Source organism: Martes martes (assembly GCF_963455335.1).
Source record: "Martes martes genome assembly, chromosome: 3".
NCBI classification, from domain to species: domain Eukaryota; kingdom Metazoa; phylum Chordata; class Mammalia; order Carnivora; family Mustelidae; genus Martes; species Martes martes.
Window position 1 is genome coordinate 156,025,051 of NC_137890.1, and position 20,859 is coordinate 156,045,909.

At 53.9% G+C, this 20,859-nt stretch overlaps 1 protein-coding gene across 1 annotated transcript in view; it reads right to left on the bottom strand.

Annotated features, from left to right (window-relative positions):
- Positions 1-6,379: 6,379 nt before the first annotated feature.
- Positions 6,380-20,859, bottom strand: part of INPP5D (inositol polyphosphate-5-phosphatase D) — a 109,448-nt gene continuing 94,968 nt past the window's right edge. Inside the window, exons 22-27 of the mRNA XM_080798803.1 lie at positions 18,660-18,747; positions 15,968-16,117; positions 14,375-14,471; positions 12,664-12,930; positions 8,333-8,939; positions 6,380-7,519 (exon numbers count right to left, since the gene is read on the bottom strand). Coding sequence (XP_080654929.1) covers positions 7,517-7,519; positions 8,333-8,939; positions 12,664-12,930; positions 14,375-14,471; positions 15,968-16,117; positions 18,660-18,747 — 1,212 coding nt within the window. The 3' untranslated portion in view covers positions 6,380-7,516. The remainder of the gene's footprint in view (positions 7,520-8,332; positions 8,940-12,663; positions 12,931-14,374; positions 14,472-15,967; positions 16,118-18,659; positions 18,748-20,859) is intronic.

Sequence of the window (20,859 nt, forward strand, 5' to 3'; positions counted from 1 at the left end):
AAATAAATGAATAAAATCTTAAAAAAAAAAAAAATTGGGGAAGCTCTCAGGTATTAGTTAAGTCCTGAATGTTTGGGGCTAGTCCTTAGAGTGGTTGGCGTCTGGCTGCCTGGACGGTTGGAGGAAACAGCAGGGTGCCTTCCTGGGCCGGTTGCTGTGGATGAGAGCTTGGTTTCCTGGCAGGCTACGGGTCAGACTTCTCCTTCTATATATGGTCTGACCACTGTCTGGGTCTTCAGTCTCTCATTTTATTACTTGGGACATACTTACACTAAGTGACTCTTCAGAGATGTTTCTCTAAGCACCCAGGAATGTCAGGCCAAAAGCGCAGAGTAAAAACGGGAGAGACCAGTGGCCGCTGGGGGGCTGGATTCTGGCACTTTGCCCTTGATGTTGACCCTACGGACTGGTGGGGCGGGCACGTTGGTGCCTGCCCCCGTCATGTCATGCTCTCTCTGGCTGCTGGAGTTGTCTTTGCTGATGGGCCAGAAGAGCCGAGGAGTTAACATGCCTGGGTTTGGGCAAGCTGGTGTGTCAGCCCCCAGCTCCCTCTTTTTCAGAGACAGTTTAAGCCCCAGTTGGCACCAATGGCTACCTGCTCTTGGAGCATCCTTTATTGGCTCCCTTCTCTTCTCAATTCCCGACTTTGTCATGGAGCCTGTTTCTGGGGAGTCCAACTAATGACAGTGGAGATCAGCTAACCCCAAATTGAGGTCCCTGGAGTTTTAAACGTAGGCCATCCTGAGCGAGGGCTAGGACTGTGGACTAAGCAGAGACGAGAAGCAGCGGGGTGGTGAGCGTGGGGGCTGCCCTCTCATGGGACCCCAGGGCTGAACCTGGATGCACATGGGGCTTGTTCCCCAACTGCTGAGGGGCTCGATTCCCATTCCCCAAGGAACAACTGTGAAACTTCCTCCCTTCCCAAGCGGCTTGGTGACAGACCCCATCCCCTGAGGTGACCCCCACCTCTTTGTCCCTTGAAATGGAAGGAGCCTGACTGGCCCGGTGATATTTTTACAGATTTGCGGGGGGAGCCTCCTTCCTGGTTTCCTGCTTTTGGCTGTTGTTGGTAGGTGTCACAATCAGCATCCTTATCTTCTTCAAAACGAATAACTCTTTCCCAGGGGAAGTGTGCAATGACAGTTTTTCACTTCTGGGGTTGATTTTGCCCCTCCCCCCCCCCACTTTTGGCGGGTTGGGGGGTTAGGGTCAGGGTTAGGGGGCGGGGAGTCCCAGCATCCAGTGGGCAGAGGTCAGGGTTGTGGCACAGGATGGCCCCACAACAAAGAAGGACTCCAAATGAGCCCCAAACTGCCCTCTGGGCGAGCAGCCTTTGTTTCTTTCTGGTTCCAGATGTCTCAGTTCCCCCAGGAGCTAACCTGCAAGTGGGGGCTGGTTCGGGCCAGGGCTGTTCTTGCTTTGTCTGCGTTATCCATGGCTGAAGGGGGCTGGGGAGAGCGGAGGAGGACGGGGGGGGGGGGCGGGGGGAGAGAACTTGCGGGGCTGGTGTGGATGGAGCCTGGAGGCCCCCTGCCACTCCTGACAGTTTCAGGCCACTGTTCTCCTGTCCTGGGTGTCATGGGTGTGGCCCGTGGGACCCACGAGGCCAAAGTCATGCAGGTTGTCAGATCTGGAGCCAAGACAGTCCCCAGGACCTCGGGAAGGAAGGAGTCACCTGGGAGAAGGTGTCGTGAGTGGCAAGGACTCAGCAGCTTCCACACAAGTAGATCCTCCAGCAGCGGAAGTTGAAATGGAAACATGAACTGTGTGTTTTTTTCGGATCCTCACCGTGGCTCCCACTGACGTTTGTTGAGAGTGTGTTCATGGCCAAGGTTTTATATCCCCTGTGGGTCTTCCAGTCCTCACAAAGACCCCCTAAGGCTCATGCCAATATTCTCCTCTTTTTACAGATGGGGAAACTGAGGCAAAGCCAGGTGAAGTGCTTGGCCAAAGTCATATGGTGGGTCAACGGGGCAACTGGGGGCTAAACCCAAGCGGTCTGACCCCAGACCTCGAGATCCACACCACCACGGTTATGGACTTACTAGATGCTGTCATGAAATGTTTCCCCAGCTAACTCCTAAAGGAGATTCATGACACAGGCCTGTCGTCCATGCACCTCTTATCCCACGGCAACATAGCTGTTAGCCAGCGTGTATGCTTCTTCTTGAAGCCAGGACTATTACCTTATTCTTCAGGGGGCCTCACAGCCTGGCATGGAGCCTGGCCCCTTTTGGCCCCATTTCGGCCCTGTGGGCTCTGAGCTGCTACCCATACTGAATGCTATTTTAAAATAACCGAAGCAAGACAAACGCTTTTTGGGGATATGCTCAAAACTAGACAGGAAAATTCTGTTGACATCCTGTGAAGTAAAATATGACTATATACATAATCCCAAGGACGCCCTCTCCTGCCTGCCCCTCCCCCACTTCCCTCTCCTTCCCAGGGTCCCCGCCAGCGCTACCATTGGGAGCATGGCTGTCACTCCTCCTGGCATCTAGTGGCAGTGCTCACCGCACCCGCCCCCCCGCAGGCTCTGGCCAGGGAGAGGCAAGGGAGGCACAGAGGGAGGGGCGTGGGGGGGGGCTTACGTTCAAGGTTGCAAGTTCCGATGAGCTCCTGAGAGGGAATGCCCCTTACCTTTTGCTCCAGGCCCCTGCTGTATTCTTGACCTGCCTAAACACATGAGCAGCACGTCACTGTCTGCTTGAGTCCCTGTCCCCCCACCGCCCCCCTCCCCGCCGCCCAGTGCCTGCAGAAGGAAGCAGGGGCTGTGAGTCATTTTCCTTGGTTAGGAAAGGAGGAAGAAGCCAACTGGGGAAGAAACAGAAGTGCCGGAGCCGAGTCTTACTTTGGACAGGGCGATCCAGAACTTCCTTGGGGCCCAGGCTGCTGGGTGGTGACCAGGATGGCCAAGAGGTCCTGGATGGAAAGGAGGGCCGGCCAGGGCTGCCCTGGGAGCTGTGGCCAGCTGTCTGCGCAAGGACTTCCTCGTGTCCCTGAGCCCTGCTCCACCAGCTTAGGCAGTCCGAGTAGCTCAGGTCCGTGTAGCTAAAGCAATCCAGCTAGGTCCCTGGCCTCAGCTGATTACCCCCAGCCTCACCTAGTTCCTCTGGCCTCAACTAGTCCCTCCTCCTCCCAAACTCCACAAGCCCCCTGGCCTCAACTAGCCATTCGTTGGCTTCATCTAGCCCAACTGGCCTCAGCCAGATCCCTGTTGGCAAGGCTTTCCCATCCGCACCTGCCCCTCATTCCCGTCCTTGTTCAGTCATTTTCTGGCCCACAATTGGGGGGTTGGGGGGAGGGGTGCTTTTTACCCACCACCTTCCAGGACATTCCTACAGTCCCAGAAGGCTCAACTCAGCACCCTCCTTCATCCAGGCCTGGACCTTTTCCCTCCAGCTTCCTCAGGGTGATCTCCCCAGGGCCCTCCCACACCCTCTGGGCTCCCGCAGAATGGGAGAGGCTCCTGCCAATGTTCAGGGAAGCCTACACCAGGCCAGGCCGAGTCTCTGCGAGCTGAGCTCATGAACCTGCTCAACCACACCACCACACGGAAGGCGTCCTTCTCCCCATTTTAGAGACAAGGAGACCAAGGTTCAGAAAAGCTGAGTGCAAAAAAAAAAAAAAAAAAAAAGCTGAGTGCCCAGTATGAGATTATATTTTTAGGACATGACAGACAAGATGTTTAAGCTCCATTCCGTCCGACCCCATAACTCAGGATAGGCCAGCCCTTCCCCTTGAGGTCCCCCTTAACAAGCGTGCTGGTCCCCAAGGCCCAGCACATGCCATCAACACCTGTGCGGCTGAGGGAAGGACTGAGCTGGGCACACCTGGGGCACAAGCGCTCAGCCAAGCCCCCCGGGACTGGTCTGCGGTGACCTGAGAGAAGGGGTCAGTGCAGACCAGCCACCGAATCAGCAAAGAACAGGAAACAACCTGTCAGCTCTGTTCTGGAGCAGCGTGGATTTCCCAAAATGGGACCTTTTTGGGTGGGAGATGTCCTTCTTGGACGGTGGGTGGGGGCGTCTGTGGGAGTGAGACCAGGCATTTGCATTATAAAGGTCTCTTTCCACTGGAGTGCAGGCTGGGACCTGCTGTTTGCTGCCTTGCAGGAAGCTTCAAGGCCCTCAGATGGCTGGATCTCCATGGAAATTCGTTTGCAGAGAGAAAGGAGCTATTTTGAGGACAAGCGAAGATGAGAACCTGTGGGCTAGGGTTAGGGAAGGTAGCTGTGGGAGAGAGCTTTTCTGAATGACTCACTAACTTCCCTCCGATAGAGATGGGGGAAAAATGGCATGGCAAAAAACCCCGGAAACCCAGGAAAAAGAAGGAGCGGCAGGGCTGACCCCTTCCCTGGGGGAATGGAGCTGTGGCAGCAGGTGTCCCCGCCACCCCCACCCCTGCTGGGCTGTTGGGGAAGCTGCTGGGGATGAACCGCCATTAGGGAACGTCCCATCCAGGATTACACCTCCCCGTCAGCATAACATCTGCTGTTTTAGCCCGTGTTCCTATAACCGTGCGAAGGAGGAAAAAATTAAGGAAAAAACAGCTCAGAGGGCGAGGGAATTCCCCTTTGGGGCAGGGGGCACTTTTCTAGGAAAGTGTGTTAATCAATCCGCTGCCTCCTCGTTAGGGAGCCTGGGGCAGACTAGCCGAAACAAAACAGAGGAAAATTACCTGAGTGATAAAGAGGTGGGGGTTTCTGGGTCCCCATGTCGTCCCGCCATGGGGTGGGGCAGCTGTTTGGCAGGCCAGGACTGCGAGCACAGCAGACGCAGGGGAGAAAGCTGGCTGGAGTGGTCCCCAACAGTGCTGGCAGGCCGGGGCCCAGGGAGAAGGTGGTCAAGGACCTCAAGGTGGGGAAGGGGGTGCGGGGCTCAGCAGTTGAAAGGATGGTCTGTGGGAAACCCATGAGGGGCACAACATTTGCTCAGGCCACTAGAACTCACTGCTGATGGGGAGTCCAAGGTGCACCTCACAGTGTTGGTCCTCACCTCACTTCTGGGAACCCTCCAAAATGGTAGGGAGGGTCCGGACATCCATTCCAGGTGGGGGCCTTAGCTCCAGCTTTATATTCTTCCTGGCAGCGGGCCGCTGCAGGTAGCCCCCCCCGCCCCCCACCGTCCTGGCAGCCAGTGGGTTCCCCAGGAGCCCCAGGTATCATGCCCAGGTCTTCAGCCATGGGGTGATGGTTACAGGGTGGGGGGTTTTACCAAAAGGCTGTCTGGGTGTCTCCAACTGTCCTTCCACCCCAGCCCCTGGCCTAGCGAGTCAGCAGGCGGGTAGCTGGTGTTTCTGTGAGGAGCAGGAAGTGTGCCTGTGGGGTGAGGGGGTCCCATCTGAGTGCAGTGAGGAGCTGCAGTCGCAGCAAGGCCCCTGCTGCAGGGCTTCGACTAGCTCGTTCCGTGGCTGCTAAGAACACCGCTCCCTTGAGCTCTCCCTCGAGTCCAGGCCTGGCGCCCGTGAAGCCGAGCAGAAGCTGAGTGGGCTGAGGTGGTGGGGACAGCAGCCCGGGCCAAAGCGCCCTGGAGGTGGGGCTTAGCAGCCCCCACACTGGCCCTCTGGGTGCGGGCTGCTCCTGGGCCCACGGGCAGTACAAGTCACTCCTGAATGCTGGGAGCTGGAGACCCACAACGTGGGTGTTGTTTACATGTGTTTATTGTCTCCAGAGCAAAGCAGCGAACACTTTATAAACGCCAGGAGGAATGTGCGCTGAGGACAGCAGGTGGTGATGGTGGTGCGTGCGTGGGAGGGGCGTGATGACATCATCGGAAGTTGGCTGGCCACATGGTGCCTTAGAGTCCACGAAGCTATGTGGCCTTTACTGCTGTTCCGGGTCTATGCCAACCGCCCCCCCTTTTTTTAAAGATTATATTTATTTGGGGCACCTGGGTGGCTTAGTGGGTCATGATCTCGGGGTCCTGGGATAGAGCCCTACAAGGGGCTCTCTGCTCAGCAGGGAGTCTGCCTGCCTGCTTGTGATCTCTCTCTGTCAAATAAATGACTGGAATCTTAAAAAAAAAAATTTTTTTTTTATTTATTTGACAGAGAGAGAGAGAGAGCAAGAGAGGGAACATAGCAGGGGGAGTGGGAAAGGGAGAAGCAGGCCTGAGCAGGGAGCCCAATTCCGGGCTTGATCCCAGGACCCTGGGATCATGACCTGAGCCAAGAGCAAACGCTTAAGGACTGAGCTACCCAGGCACCCCCTATGCCAACTCCTAACTGGCTCTACGAAGTCCCGTCTAGTCAGGAGACCAATCAGCCCATCACCACCACGAACCCCAGCAACCTTTTCCTCCCCTGCCTGCTTCTGCAGGCCCAACAGCCTAAACGTCTATGGCTGAATGTCAGGGAAAAAATGACACACAGCTGGGAGCTGAGTGAGAAAGGCACATTTATTGTTCACGCAGACAGACACACACGGGGATGTGGGGTGCGTACCCATTTTCCTGCACTCACACTTCTGGATTTGGTTTCCTATGCTAATTCTGTATGTCAAAAAGCAACATGAGAAAAGACATCGCCAATCTACTCTCCTAGTAACCAAGGAAGCGGGGCCAAAAGCCACGGAGTTTGGAAAGAAATGCCTGCACTGTTCTGAGAGCCAGAACCGAGAGGCCTACCTCCCTGGCAGCCGGGCGGGAGAGCTCGGCTTTCAGGAGCGACAGCAGAGACTTTTCTATGAGCACAGTAAGTGTTGGGGGGTTTGGCTCCAACCGTGGCCTGGTGATGGCTGCCCACCTCGAGGAGGGCCCGAGAGCCTCTAGCACAAGTCAAAGCCTCATCTCTCCCCTGGAGCAGGAACTGATTTTCCTTCTCCTTCCAACTAAAGAACTGAGAAGACGGAGAGAGCCCTTTTCTCTGCACCAGCTCTGCTACAGCCCTGGGGCTTTAGTTAAAGCAGTTGGCGTCACTGAAGCTAGACAAGGCCAGGTTTGTTGTACCCTAAGTTAACCACTCACTCAGCTCCCTAGAGCCCGAGCCCTGTTTCACTCCAGGAAGGCACTGGCCTTCATTTTTAATGCTTTGTCCAAACCGCTCAGGACACACACGTTCTGAACTGGGCGTCCGGAAAGTGGTTTTGATGGGCTGAAGAAGATCCAGCTTGTGTTTGTAAAGCACTTAACACAGTACCTGGCACGTGGTGAGCGTTCCAGACACATAGCAGTTATTATTATTAATATTATTATTATTGTTTTATATCTCCACCTGCGAATCAGCGCTTTAGTTCCGTTCTTCAAAATGATGACCGGAACAAGGCTCATGGGTCCCAAGTACCAAGATCAAACTGGGGGCCCAGGTCCACTTTCCCTTCCACTCTTAGCACTTGGTGCCAAGTTTCGCAGTCAGGGCACTCTGTTGGCCACACAGAAGCTAGGCCCTCTCCTGAAAATTAGGAAGCCCTGCACCGGAAGCTAGGTAGGAGGAGCCAACAGGGGGTCCTAGGAGAAGGTCCGAGTGGCTTCACGCTGTTCCTCTGGGCTCCGGTCTTAGTGGCAGCTCACCAGGGTCTTTACTGTGGGACAAGAACAGAAGACCGTCAGTGCCAAATTCTCCACCAGGCCAGACTGAACTAAAGGTGCCCACGTCCCTACACCCGTGGGCTAGATCAGGCTTCCTTCCACATGGTGGAGGGAAGAGCCAACCCACTGTTCTAAGTGCTTTCCATATATTTCAGTACATACGCACATACATCATATGCATATGTGGTAATTACAGTATATGGGAGAAATAAAATATGCGATGTAAAACATAATAGTTTATATGTAGGTTATAACATAGTAATAATATATGAAATTTCATCCTCCCTATAGACCTATGAGGCAGATTCCATGAATAACCCCCTTTTTACAGATGAGTAAACCGAGGCTCAAGGCACAGAGCCAGGAGGTGGGAGAGCTGGGATTCAAAACAAGACAGTCTGGCTCCAGTGGGAGTTTGTAAGCACTCTCAGTTTTCCTCAAAAAGAAATCTATTTTATAGGAAGGAAGGGGATGGTGCATCTGAAGTCTCTAAAACATTGGGAAAATTTTAAGTATTAATGGTGATGATGATAATGCAAGGTAAATGATCTGGGCTGTTTACTTAGGGAGCCCCGAGTTCCTATAGGGCAGACACGGGAGGGATCAGAGAGTTTACCCCAGCGCCTCATTTAAGTCTTTCACTGTAAAAACAGGGCCTTCGGGGACAGACAGGCTTGGGTTCAAATCCTGGGATCTGAACAGGGACCTGGCTGTCATATCACAACGCATGCACGCGCCCAGTGCAAGCCCCCGGGCCTGCGGGGGTCTCCCATGCACGCGCTCACACGCACGTGCCCCCAGCGCACCTGCATGGCCGCCCGGCCGAGTGGGGCGTCCTCGGGCCGGTGCTTGCCGTGGTGGGGCAGCTCTGCATTCTCGCGGTAGTCCCGGCCCTTGGAGTGCTGCAGGTGCAGGACGGCGGGGCTCTTGACCGGGAGGGGCGGCCGCTGCGCCGTCGGGGGCGGGGGCGGGGCCTGCGGGCTCAGTTCCGACCTGGAGGGCTTGATGGGCCTCTTGGCGGGCACCTGGGCGTGGAGGCTGGCGGGGGCCTTGGCTTTCCCCTGGCTCTTGTCCCCGCCCGCCAGCCGGCCCTCGGCAGAGGACGAGCAGGTGAAGGAGCGGAGCCGGGGTGTGGGGCTGAGGAAGGGCGTGGGCGTCGGCTTGCCTGTCCCCTTGGTGCCCTCGGCCTCCTGAGCTTTGGGGAGCAGGATGCTGGGTGACGCGATTCCTGGGTCCGGGCAGGGCAGGACCTCCTTCCTCAGCATTTTGGGCGATTCCTGCTCTTTCCTGGGAAGCGGCTTAGGGAAAGAACTCACGGACCCATACAGCGGGTTCTCAAACATCTCTGGCTTGGTCAGCTGCGTGTCCTCTTGAGGGGAAGGTTCTGCGGAGTTCTTGCCCATGTCGCAGGACCTGAGGGTGGCAGAGGGGAGACACGGAGAAGCAGCACATTTGACGAAAGGCTGCTTCATCCAGAGGGGGTTTTCTTTTGGGGTGATCAGAACGTGTGGAGCCAGAGGGAGGTGGGGGTTGCCCAACTTTGTGATTGTACTGAGTGCCACCGAACTGTTCACTTTAAAATGGTTCCTCGGGGCACCTGGGTGGCTCAGTGGATTAAGCCGCTGCCTTCGGCTCAGGTCATGATCTCAGGGTCCTGGGATCGAGCCCCGCATCTGCCTCAGCATCCCTGCTGAGCAGAGAGCCTGCTTCCCCCTCTCTCTTTGCCTGACTCTATGCCTACTTGTGATCTCTCTCTGTCAAGTAAATAAATAAAAAAAATCTTTAAAATGGTTCCTCTTGGGGCGGGGGACAGGCCAGATTGGTGACGGTTATTAAGGAAGGCACTTGTGTTGAGCACTGGGTGTTACAGGTAAGGGGTGAATCACTAAATGCGACTGCCTGAAACCAATTACACTGTCAACTAACTAGAATTTAAATAAAATTTGGAAGAAAAAAAAGCACCTAACAGTGATTTTCTTGGAGTTTCATATAAAAGACTTCTTTCAATTTTGTTACAGGAATTTCACTTCAACTAAACAAAAATAAAAAATGAGAGGAGCAGGTACTATGTGGCTGAAATGTTGATGATCTCACAGGTAAGCCCACTTCTTGCCTTGACCGTCTCCACCGTAAAAACTGTTGACACCAGAGCACTAGTTAGCAAGGGGGACGTCACTGAAGATTTCGCAGGAGAAAGGGGCAAAGGAGTTCACTAACGTGCCCAGTACCAAAACCACCTCTTCTGTCCTTGTCAGAGAAGCCTGCCCTCCACAGCCCCTGCCCCTCACGGCTGCCAAAAGACCTCCTCTCCTGGACTCCCCCCTCCCTGTGGAAGGAATCCACAGCTTCTATGTTGTCTCTAGCAAATTCTATCCTGATTCCCAGGAGAACAGAAGCCTGCAGGGGACCAGACCCCCTCAGTGACCATCTGTGCTCTGTGAGGGCCCCAGCTCAAGGAGCCCCACTTAACAGACAATATCTGTGCTCAGGGGCCCCGTGCTCCCAATTCACACGGTGTTCTTCACATAGTCCTCTCCCTGGAGAGCTCCTGGGGACTGTGCTTTCCTTCCTGTCCTCACACAGACTGGGAAAGAAAAAATGGTGGTCGTGCTGAAAATCCAAGGGAGCCTGGAGAGAAATGAGCCAGCACCAGGAAGAGAAGCCCACGGCGAGCCAACAGGCCTGCCTGACGCTGGCGGCGCAGGATTTCCAGGCTGCAGCTCAGAGGAGGTAAGAGCTGCTTTGTTTATGTGGTTCCGGAATTACTGCTGCTCTGATGCGAGGCGATTTCCTGCTGAGTGGCTTATAACCAGGAATGGGAACACGTTTTACTTTCTGGCCAACAGCACAGTCTCCTGGGGGGGTGTTCTGGGTTCTGCTTTCTGCAGAAAAAAGGGAAGCAGGTCCCTGGGAACCCACCGCAGTGTTCCGGCAGTGACGCCTCTTACTGATGGAATGTGCGCTGAAACACTGTTGCAAGTTGCTGACCAGCCAAGGCTAATAGACTCTTTGGGGACTAGGCGTGGGCTCAGGGGACAGAGGCGTGATGTCATCCTCACCCAGGTGCCAGTGAGACGAGAGGACGTGGGTGTGGGGGAGGCGAGCCTCAGGGACATGCCAAAGGGAGCTTGACTGTAGACTTGGTGTTTTTGCTCATTACTCTTTGGAAAAACCTAGAAGCAGCTATATAACCAGAAATGTTGGGGCCTTTGAACGAAGACTTTGGAAAGCTATCCCTCCACGTCAGGCCACCCTCTGCATCCCTGTCTGGATCCTCAGAGACCTTTGCTATGAATTAGTGTAGGGAGGAAAGTGCAAGAAAGTCTAAGTAGCACTGATTAGAAGTTTCTGATGAAGAGGCAAGAAGTAGGAAAGGAAAATGCATGGCCTGATTCCTGGCAGCCCAGTGAATGAGACCAGAGGATCAGGGGCAGTGCCAGGAAGAGGTCCCGTGGTATAAGCATTTTGGTGATTCCCAAACTCCTTCTCTAGGAAAAGAGCAGGGAGATGGAAGCAAGTTATCTCTTCTGTCTGAGAGGGGAACTTCTGTCGCTGAGGGAAGTCTTGGTGGGGGTGGGGGAGAGCGGGGGCGGGGGGAACCACACAAAATTTAAAAAGTTCCTGACCACAGGTAATAAGAACCAAGTCCCATAGGAGGCCATGGCTGGGGAATGAGTGTACCAATATCCAGGACAGAGTTAATTTTTCTGGTAAAATAGCCCCACTTCTCAGATTCCAGAGTCTTCCTTTTGAAAGCTTCTAACCCCTCTGGGGCCTCTTGCCTAAGAATGTCCCCGTTCTAAAGCTGTCACCTGTGGAACCAGAGGGGACTCATTTCCACCCAGTTCCATGCCATGTGCTTGCCGTGTGCAAGTCATTCAGCACAAAGATACACTGACTTTGGGAAGTTACAAACATTTCACTTCAAGAATCTCCTTGTTCTGGGACACCTGGGTGGCTCAGTGGGTTAAGCGTCTGCCTTCAGCTCAGATCATGATCCCAGGGTCCTGGGATCGAGTCCCACATCGGGCTCCTTGCTCAGCAAGAAGCCTGCTTCTCCCTCTGCCTGCCATTCCCTCTGCTTGTGCTCTGTCTCTCTCTCTTTCAAATAAACAAATAAAATCTTAAAAAAAGAAAAGAAAAAAAAGGTGCTCTTGTATACACTCTCTTTCAAATGAATAAGTAAAAAAATCTTAAAAAAAAAAAAAAAGATGTTTGACAGTGCTTCCTTCCCTCACTCCTCAGACAAGACCAGCACTGAGGAACACAGTGACCTCACAGGAAGCAAGGTCTGGAGCAGTCCCCCTTCAGTCATTCCAAAGACAGAGACCAAGGAATGATGAAGCTAGTGATACCTGGTCCATCTCCCATCACTGTTCATTGGGATCTGCACTTTTAATTTCCCAGTTACGCGGTGCTTACTGGAAAACTCACAGGGCTCCCTCTCTGGCATTTCCATGAGGTGCTCACAGATGGGTTCACTTAGGATGTGGCCCCTGTAAGAAGGGGCTATGGCACTGGCTGCCTGGCCTACCCCCCTACCCCGCCGGCTCCGTCCTCCTAGCTCATGCTGCCCTGACTGGTTCTAGGTACAGGTCAGCTTTCTCTGGGTTCCTGGCCTTTCCCCAAGTTTCTCGGCCAAACCCCTCCTCCTGCAGGCCAGCTGCTCTCCTGCCCTTTGCACTCCCCCATGGCGGCCATGTTTTCTGATTGGCCCCACAAGGAGGGATGGAAAGGTTGTGAATGGGAACAGGAACCTTGCAGCTGAAAAGGCAGAGGAAGGAGGAAATCCCCACCTGTTCCTTGAGAGACTGCATGAAGTTTCACTAGTTACAGAAATGTATTTTCCAATAAATATAGTTTTTATGGGAAGCTGTTTTGTGGCGGTGGGCGGTGGGCAATATCTTTAAAATTTTATATTTTTTAAAAAGTCTTTCAAATTTATACTAATAGGGTAGGACATGGAGATTCCCTAGGCATTTCTCAAGTACCTGCTGTGTTCCAGGCCCTGAAGAGGAGTCGATGGTCACAGTGGACACACAACCCTACTACCCTCATGCAGCTTCTAGTCTAGAGTCGGGTTCTCCGGTGGTGAAAACCCAGAGAAGGGAGAGGGCTTGATAAAGAGGACACTTACCTTGACTCCTGTGTCCTGGGGCAAGGGACCCGCGTTGCTGTCGAGGATGAAAACTTCTTCGGGGATACGGGTGGCTGGGAGGGTGGCGTCGGGGGGCTGTCTCCCCTCCCGGGCCCCAGGGAGGAGTCCTTGAGCGGCTGGTCATAGCTCCAGGCTGTGGGCTGCTGGTCAGGGGACAGGGACTGCTTCATGTGCCCAAAGGGTACCACCCCAATGTAGTTGGGGTTGATGATTTCAGTGATGCTGGAGCTACCACTTGGAGGGACCCTGGTGGGGAGAGACACCCGAAGTCACACCCCAAAGATCCCTTTCCTCCTCCAGGTCAGCACCATGATGACAGTGTCCTCTGAGGTCCCTTGGGGCACCCCAGGCCCTCTGCTACTCCTTCACTTTTTGGACACTTTTGACTGATTGATTTATACAACAGAATAGTTACTGAGTGTCTAATAAGCAGCAGGCCTCAGGCTGGAAGGGAATATGGGCGTTACCAAGGCAGGCCTGGTCTCTGTTCTCATGGGATGCTTGATGGATAGAGGCTGGTGAGGCCAGGCTGAGTGGAAGTGGGGAGGGCAGGGCAGGGCTGGGGGGTAAATGAAGGGCTCCATCTGGGATATGTCAGGTTGCACATCTATGTGAGCATCAGAATGGAGATGGCCATGCAGGCATTTGGAGAGGTGAGTGGGAGGTCACAGAAGTTAAGGCTTGAACCTCAAATGTGGGGGGGGGGGTTCAGCCTAACGCCGTGGAGGGGATGGGCCGGCCCCGGCGGAGGTGACAGGAGTTTGGGTGCAAGGGGTGGGGCAGGCATGAGGGAGAGGGCTGGCAGGACAGGTGGTCTGGGGACCCAAAGGATGGGATGAAGTTGGGCTCTACACCAGTGTTAGGGATTTCGCTTCGGCCAACTGGCACCAGTTGCCCCGGTGCCCCCTCAGCAGGCAAATTGCCATGGAGCCCGTGACCCCACCATCTGGCTTGATTCTAGGGCTTGGGACCACATCGGTGAGCCAAGGTGACCCTGCTGTTGGGGACTGCTGTCCCCTAGGCATAGACACTTTAATGTCTGCATTATTTCCAGTGCAGGCTCTGTCAAGAGCAACCTGGGTGCATTTTCCTCAATGATTTTTTTCATTGTAACAGGATGGGGCTCCTTGACCACAGAGCCATGCCTGCTGCTGTCCCTGGTCCCCAGGAGACATGGAAGCCATTCCCTCCCTTCAGTGTCTTTCTGCTAGGCTGAGGGTGCTTAAGTCAGGGCTGCACCAACTTTGCCTCAGTTTCTCCAGAATCTGACACACACCAAGGGTTCAGCCAATGTCAGTGAACTGTTCTTTTTTTTTAAAGAGACAGCGAGAGCAGGGGAGGGGCAGAGGGAGAGAGAGAATCTCAAGCAGATGCCACGCCCAGCGCAGAGGCCGTCGTGGGGCTCTATCTCCTGACCTCGGGATCATGACCTGAGCCGAAATCAAGAGTCAGACGCTCAACTGACTGAGCCACGCCACATGGGCGCCCCCCGAACTCCTTTCTGACATGGAAGCATCTCCCAGGCCTCGCACAGGCACACCCACATCCCTGGAGCTGGGCGTCCTAGGCCTGAGCTTCCGTTCCCTCTTCGTCCTTGGTTTCTCTGCGCTCCATTCACCCTCTCCTGGGTCCTGGGTCCGCAAAACCATGCTAGTTTGTAGGGAAAACCTGGCCGCTCCCCCTGCTCTACCTGTTGGCAGGTTCCCACTGCTTCATGGGATCGTGGCTGGTGAGGCTTTTCAGGGACTTGGGGCCACTGGATTCATCTCGCTCAGTCTTCACAAAGTCTGCAAAGAAAGAGCCAGGAAAGACCCCGTGAGGCCTGGTGCCTAGTTTGGGCAGGATGGCAGCCGAAGCTGGACAGTGACTAACGGCTGGCAGGGCAGTGGGCTAAGCAAGATCCTGAGGCCTCACGCTCATTCGGTGATTGACTTGTTATGTCTACCATAGTTGCAGAGGGAGGAGAGCTAGCATGTGCGACCCAGAGTTATCATTTCATGGGACATTTTCAACTTGTTGGTGTCATAAGGGATAGGCAAATATTTCTTTGTGGATCCGAATAAAACCAAGAGAAGCAGGGGCTCCAGCAGAGCATTTGATACCAAAGCCCACCCAGTTGAAAGGAGGGGCAAGGAATCTGGAGCAGACTCCTTACAGAGCATGAAGCCCGACGCGAGGCTTGATCTAATGACAACCCTGAGATCGTGACCTAAGCTGCAACCAAGGGTTGGATGCTTAACCGACTGTGCCCCCCCAGGTGCCCCTCAAGCAGAGAGGTTTTAATTCACGGATACAACTGCAGACAGCATGTTCCTTTCCGAGTCTTAAAATTTTAGGCAGGATGCTGAGAAAATTAAATTTGAGTCTAAACACTTCCTCATGTTCCCTATTAGTAGGGTCTCTGGGCCGTTTTAAGACTCCCCAGAGGATCCGTAATGGTTCTTATCTAAGAGATGAGGCCTCTACACCTGCCTACTGGGAATCAGCAGGGTCTCCCCTGGGGACAGACAGGAGCTGACTTCCCCAAGGCTGGAATTTCACAGGGGGTAAGGAAACATCTCCAATGAGTATTTATTCCCGAGTGTGGCTGCACCGGTGTCATTTCTGAGAGTCACGACAGACACCTCCTAATGGCTAGCAGAAGGAAGCAGGTATTGTTTTGTAGGACACAGAGATTTGAGGTCAAGTCAGAAGAGGTGCTGGGGGGCTGGTTGGTGTGTTTGATGTGTCAACCAGCCTAGAAGGCCCAGAAGCCCTGGGAAGCACCATGAGGGCAGGGTGTGCACAAGTATGTACGTGTGTGAGCTGCACAGCACAAGGGCATGAGGAAGAACAGGGGCCACACAGGAAATTCTGGAAATTCTCAATCTCAGCTGTAGCCAGTGCCTTCGCCTATAGCCTAGAAAGAGCTATTTGGGATCGGGCAGGTTTCCTGTGTCATCTTATCCTTCGATGGAGGCACTAACAGGGAATGACAAAGCCTAAGAGTCTAATCAAAGACAAGAGAGAGCCCCTGGAACATTCACAAACTTCACATCCTTACAGATGGAAGGTGACTGGGGTCTAGGAAGGATGATGTGCAGATTGTGGGCCGGTGTGGTTCTACAGGGAAATTCTGGAGTAAACCCAGAATTGGGCCAGATCGCCTCTCATACCCCTTCCGATGCTAGATCTCTATTCTGAGGCCACAGCAGAGAGAACAGTCCATGGCTGGGCTGAGAGACAACTCATTTCACCCCAGCAGCACTGAAGAGGGAGCTGGGGAGTGGTTGTGCCTACTTACCGTACAGCTTCTCCCTCATCTTGCCTTGGGAGGTCTGCAGCTTAATCTCCCCCCGGAAGTGGCCCGTCATCTCTCCATGGTGGGTGAGGGGTGTGTAGATGGGGAGCTGAGTTTCCGTGGCCTCTAACCGTAGAGCGATGCAGCCCTCGCCTGGGGAGGTGGGCACAAGGGTCACGTCAAGAGCCCGCCTTTTCATAGGAGAACCTGCATTCAGCCTGTAAATTTAACTCCCTCACCCCAAGATGATCCTTCGAAACAATGTCCAAGGCAGGGATTATCGAATTAACCTCTTGGAGCAACTCGGGAAAACATTTCAAACCTTACAGTGAAATGAACTACATGTGGATTAGTTGATGTAAAAAAAAAAAATTAATCATAGAAAATCCAGCAGAAAAGCAGACTTAGCTACTAATCTGATTGCGGGAGGGGAATGATAACTTCCCAGGGTTTGAAGCAATGTAAGAAATGGCAAAACAGACTGACAGATAAGAAGATACAAAAGCTTAAAACTTCGGCACAAAGGAAAAAAGGAAAATGGGAGAGACTGACGGCTTCACAAAGAGGGTGTTTTACCTGAAGCCCATGAGGAACGTCTCAAAATCAAATCCCAGCAGATAACTGGGCACGTAACCCAAGCAGGTATTTCACACAAAAACAATTCTAGGTTGATTTCAAGACACGGAAATGAATTCAGTCTTCCCAGCCATCCAAAATGCAAATGAAGGCATTTCATCAGGGACTCTCTCACAGATAGGAAATTAGCAAAAAGTGGAAGGAAGGGAGATACCCAGTGCCAGCAAGGATCTGGGGACCCCTAACCACTTGGACATGGCAAGGTCACCACGGCAGGACACAGCCTTTGCGGCAATCAGTTGGATACTGAGTGTCAAGAATCACCAGCCTCTTTATACCCTTTGACCCAGCACACATGGGAACTTATCCTCAAGCAACACTCCAAAAGAACTAAAGCTGTAGCTGAAGGAGGATAACAAACGCTCACAAAGTTCCATCTCAGCTTTACTGATAACATGAACAGAAACAGCCGGAAAGAAGCCCATGGAATATTAGGGAGCCATTAAATGCCGCCATCATGGAGGCTGTGTGGGAAGAAGATCCTGGAAAATGTGTCTCACCCAACCTGTCTCTCACTGGGTGAGGGAAGCAGAATAGAAAACGGGATCCCTAAGATGGTTATAAATATAGAAATCTACGTATGCCTTTGTATGAGGAAGTATGAGATCAAAATAAAAATGGTGGCTGTAAGTAGGGGATGAGACTGTGGGTTGATCTTTTTTCTGCTATTATTAGGATATGCTGTTTATATGAACAACAGGACAAAAAAACAGAGGAAGAGAGTTTTTGAACAAGAAAATGGAACCATCCTTCCTGTGTGCCTGTGGCCTGCCACCAAAGGTTTAAACACCTTGACTCCAAACAGATCCCTTCTCTGGGGTGCCTGGGTGACTCAGTGGGTTAAAGCCTCTGCCTTCGGCTCAGGTCATGATCCCAGGGTCCTGGGATCAAGTCCCGCATCGGGCTCTCCGCTCAGCGGGGAGCCTGCTTCCCCCACCCCCACCCCGCCTGCCTCTCTGCCTACTTGTGATCTGTCTGTCAAGTAAATAAATAAAATCTTAAAAAAGAAGGAACAAGTATATCTACATATAGAATAATCTGGGAACACATTGTTCCAGATCCCTTCTCTGCCCGGGTACAACGGACAGACCCTCCCCAGCCAAGGCCAGTGCAATCCCTAGGTTCTGGCCCCCCCTGCCCAGGCTCAGAGACCCTGTTCCTTGTGCTGACCAGGAAAGGGTAGAGGGCAGGATTCTGGAGCTGGGTTGCCTGGGTTCCAGTTCAAGGCCACGTCAGTGGCCATATGATCTTGGCCAAGTCACTTCATTTCCTCACCTGTGCAATGAGTATAGCAACCGTACTTGTATCCCAGGGCTTTTGGCAGAGCCTAAACAGTGGGCAGCCAACATACATGGGCACCTTTTGTGTCTACAGCCTCTTCCCATGTCCTGGCTTCCCTGAATCAGCATTAAGCACCTTCAAATTCTTCCACCAAAAACGAACACCCTCCCTGGACCCAGATTCACATTCTTGCCTGTCTTATGCAAGGAGCTGCTCCACCTGGCACCTGCCTCCAGCCACTCTCTGGCCACCTGCTCCTCTCACCCTCGTGTTCTAGTCACACTTAGACCGGCTGAAGACAATGTCACAAAAGATGATGTCTCTCTAGTAGGATGGCTGGTGTCTGCCCAGTAGGGGCCCTAAGCAATGGCAGACAGACCTGGGTTCAAACTAGGGCTCAGCCAATTACTCCCTGTGGCCTTGAGCAAGTCCCTTAACCTCTCTGAGCCTCAGTTTACCCACCTACTGATGGGGAGACTAGTATCTGCTTTACAAGACCTTGTCAGGATCAAATAATCCTCAGTAAAGCACCTGGCCCAGAATCTGACACAGGAAAGACCCAATAAACAAGAGGTGTCGTGGCTGCTGGCTCTTCCTCCCAGAAGCCCACGGGGCAGGAAGGGTGACTGACCAGTATCTGTTCCTCTGGCAGTGGAAGAGGAGAGGATGGTGGGCTTCCCTCGATGGAGATGCCACTGCCTCCCTACATCACAGGCCGCCAGCTGAGAGTAGGTGTGGCGCCGGCGGCGGCCGACAGCACCTGTCCGGGGACCCTTACCGTAGGATTCGTCGCTGTCGGAAGACTTAATGCTAATCAGGATATGCTGGTCCAGCAGGTACTCGGGGTCAGAGATGATGGGCTTCAGCTGCACAGGGAAGGCCGCAGGGTTAGAGCTGCCTGCTGGGGGACGGGAAGGGAGAGGCTGCCAGCCCAGATGAGGGACATGCCTGAGCAAACAGGACTGCAGGTGTGCTTAGTAATCAAATTTGAATTTCTGCTTTCCATGTCCAAGATAGTAGGAAGGAACCACACATCCACCCTCCCCAGGATGCAGGGTTCACTTCTTCCCTGTGTCCCTCCAATCATACTGCACCCCAGGAGAGAGCTGGACCCCAAGTGTGCCCCACCCCCACTACTTCCCTCTCCTCCTTTCCCCTCCTTTGCATACCACAGCATCATGGGGGCGGGGGCCAGGCTGACAAGAAAGAGGTAATGGGACCAGGAAGTGGTTCCAAATGCACTCCCCACCCCAGGTGGCATTATAGGCGGTACACAAGGCCTGCCCAGTAAACGGCAGGCACAGATCCCGGGTTCCAACCCTGTCCCCCTCCTCCTGCGGCAGCAAGGGACAGCTGGCTCCCAGTTGCCCTGCCGGTCTGGCTCAGGGCACATTTGTGTCAGGTTTTGCACAGGGGAGAACCTGAACCTCAGCAGTGTAGGGCCACACCCGTGCAAGCACAGGGAGGAGCTTCATGTGTGCGCTATCCCCTAAGGCTGGTCCTCTCACTGACAGGGATGCTGAGGGGCCTGATGAAGAGGCCATACACTGCCTCAGGCTGGCCTTTCCTTCCCATCCAGATGCCAAGAGACCCCTTGTGCCAGCCTCTGGGTGCCCTGTTGCTGGACAGGACGGACTCTATCTCCATTCCGAAAGTTCCAGAACAAATGACTGGAAATCACCGTGGGCGCTTGCAGGCACTCTCGGGTACCTGAGCCACAGCAAACGCTCAGTTCACTGACTTGTCATGATGACTGGCTCAAAGTTAGACCCGGGCTGGGCACTGCAGAGGCAGGAAAGGCTGCCCTCTCAGGCAGCAGCAGGAGCAGGCTGGCGGATATCTGACCAGAGAAGGTGTGTGAGGGACGCAATCACCATAGTGGGGGTGAGGGTAGAGGGCAGGGAGCCTTGGTGGGACTAGAGAGGGCACTGAGAGGGCGCCGTCAAGAGACAGACGTGTGGAGGATCAGGGAGCAGTGGGGGTGAAGACCTCGCGGCACATGAAGCGGGAGTGAGGAGGGGGCCTGGATGCTGAGGAGCCTGGGCTTGTTTCATGTTAACAGCTGGGAGTTGACCAGATAAAGAGGGGGATGCCAGGATCAGACGGGCATACTAGAAAGATCCATCAGGCCTCAGCAAGAAGGCAGGTGGGATGGAGACCCCCTGGGAGAAAGCACTGGGGTGGAGAGGAGGGACAGATGCAAAAGGAGTAGCAGGGGTAGGCAGCGGTGAGGCTGTGGGTCAGAGGTTCCTTAGAGTCCCCGGAACCAGACCGGGATACATGCGCGATGTGGACAGGGAGGCTGCCATCTTTCCCAAATTGACCCAAGGAGCAAACAAGCCATTTGGTTGCTGCGTGGGGCTGCTGAGAGAGGAGGAACAGAAGGGTTGAGTGGGTGGGTGGGTGGGTGAGGCGGGATGTCACCCTGGAGCCCAAAGCCTCCAGGTTGCAGGTAACCTAAAAACCCCAAGGATGGGAACTTCTGACCTAGGCCCTGGCCTTGTGGAAGACCCGAATTAGAAGTGTTCCCACATTAGGAGACTCTGCAATGTGGGTATCTGCCTTCTCATGTGTGGCCCAAGCCTGGGTTCCAATCAACAGTGCCACAGTGGGTAGCCCAGCCCCCAAAACTGCCCATGTCCCACCCCAGCCTTGGGAGAGGACGGGTCCTTCTACCTGTTTAAGGCCATTTTTAAAGCTCCCCTTGGAGCTCCCCTCTGAGGGAACCTTCCAGGAGAGCCCCTGGGGCCCCTGGATATGTGACATATTTGCCTGGCCGTGTCCTTTCATCTGCGAACCCCTCCCTCGCTGTGCGACCGAGAAACAAGGTCCTACTCCACCGCGCACCGAGCACAAACACTCGGGGAGGCCCCCCATCAGTTCAACATCACAAAAGCTGTTCGGGATCCCGGGGGGAAACCATTTTTTCTTTTTGGCAAGAAAGATGAATGTGTTCCCACTAAGGTCTGTCTGTGCGT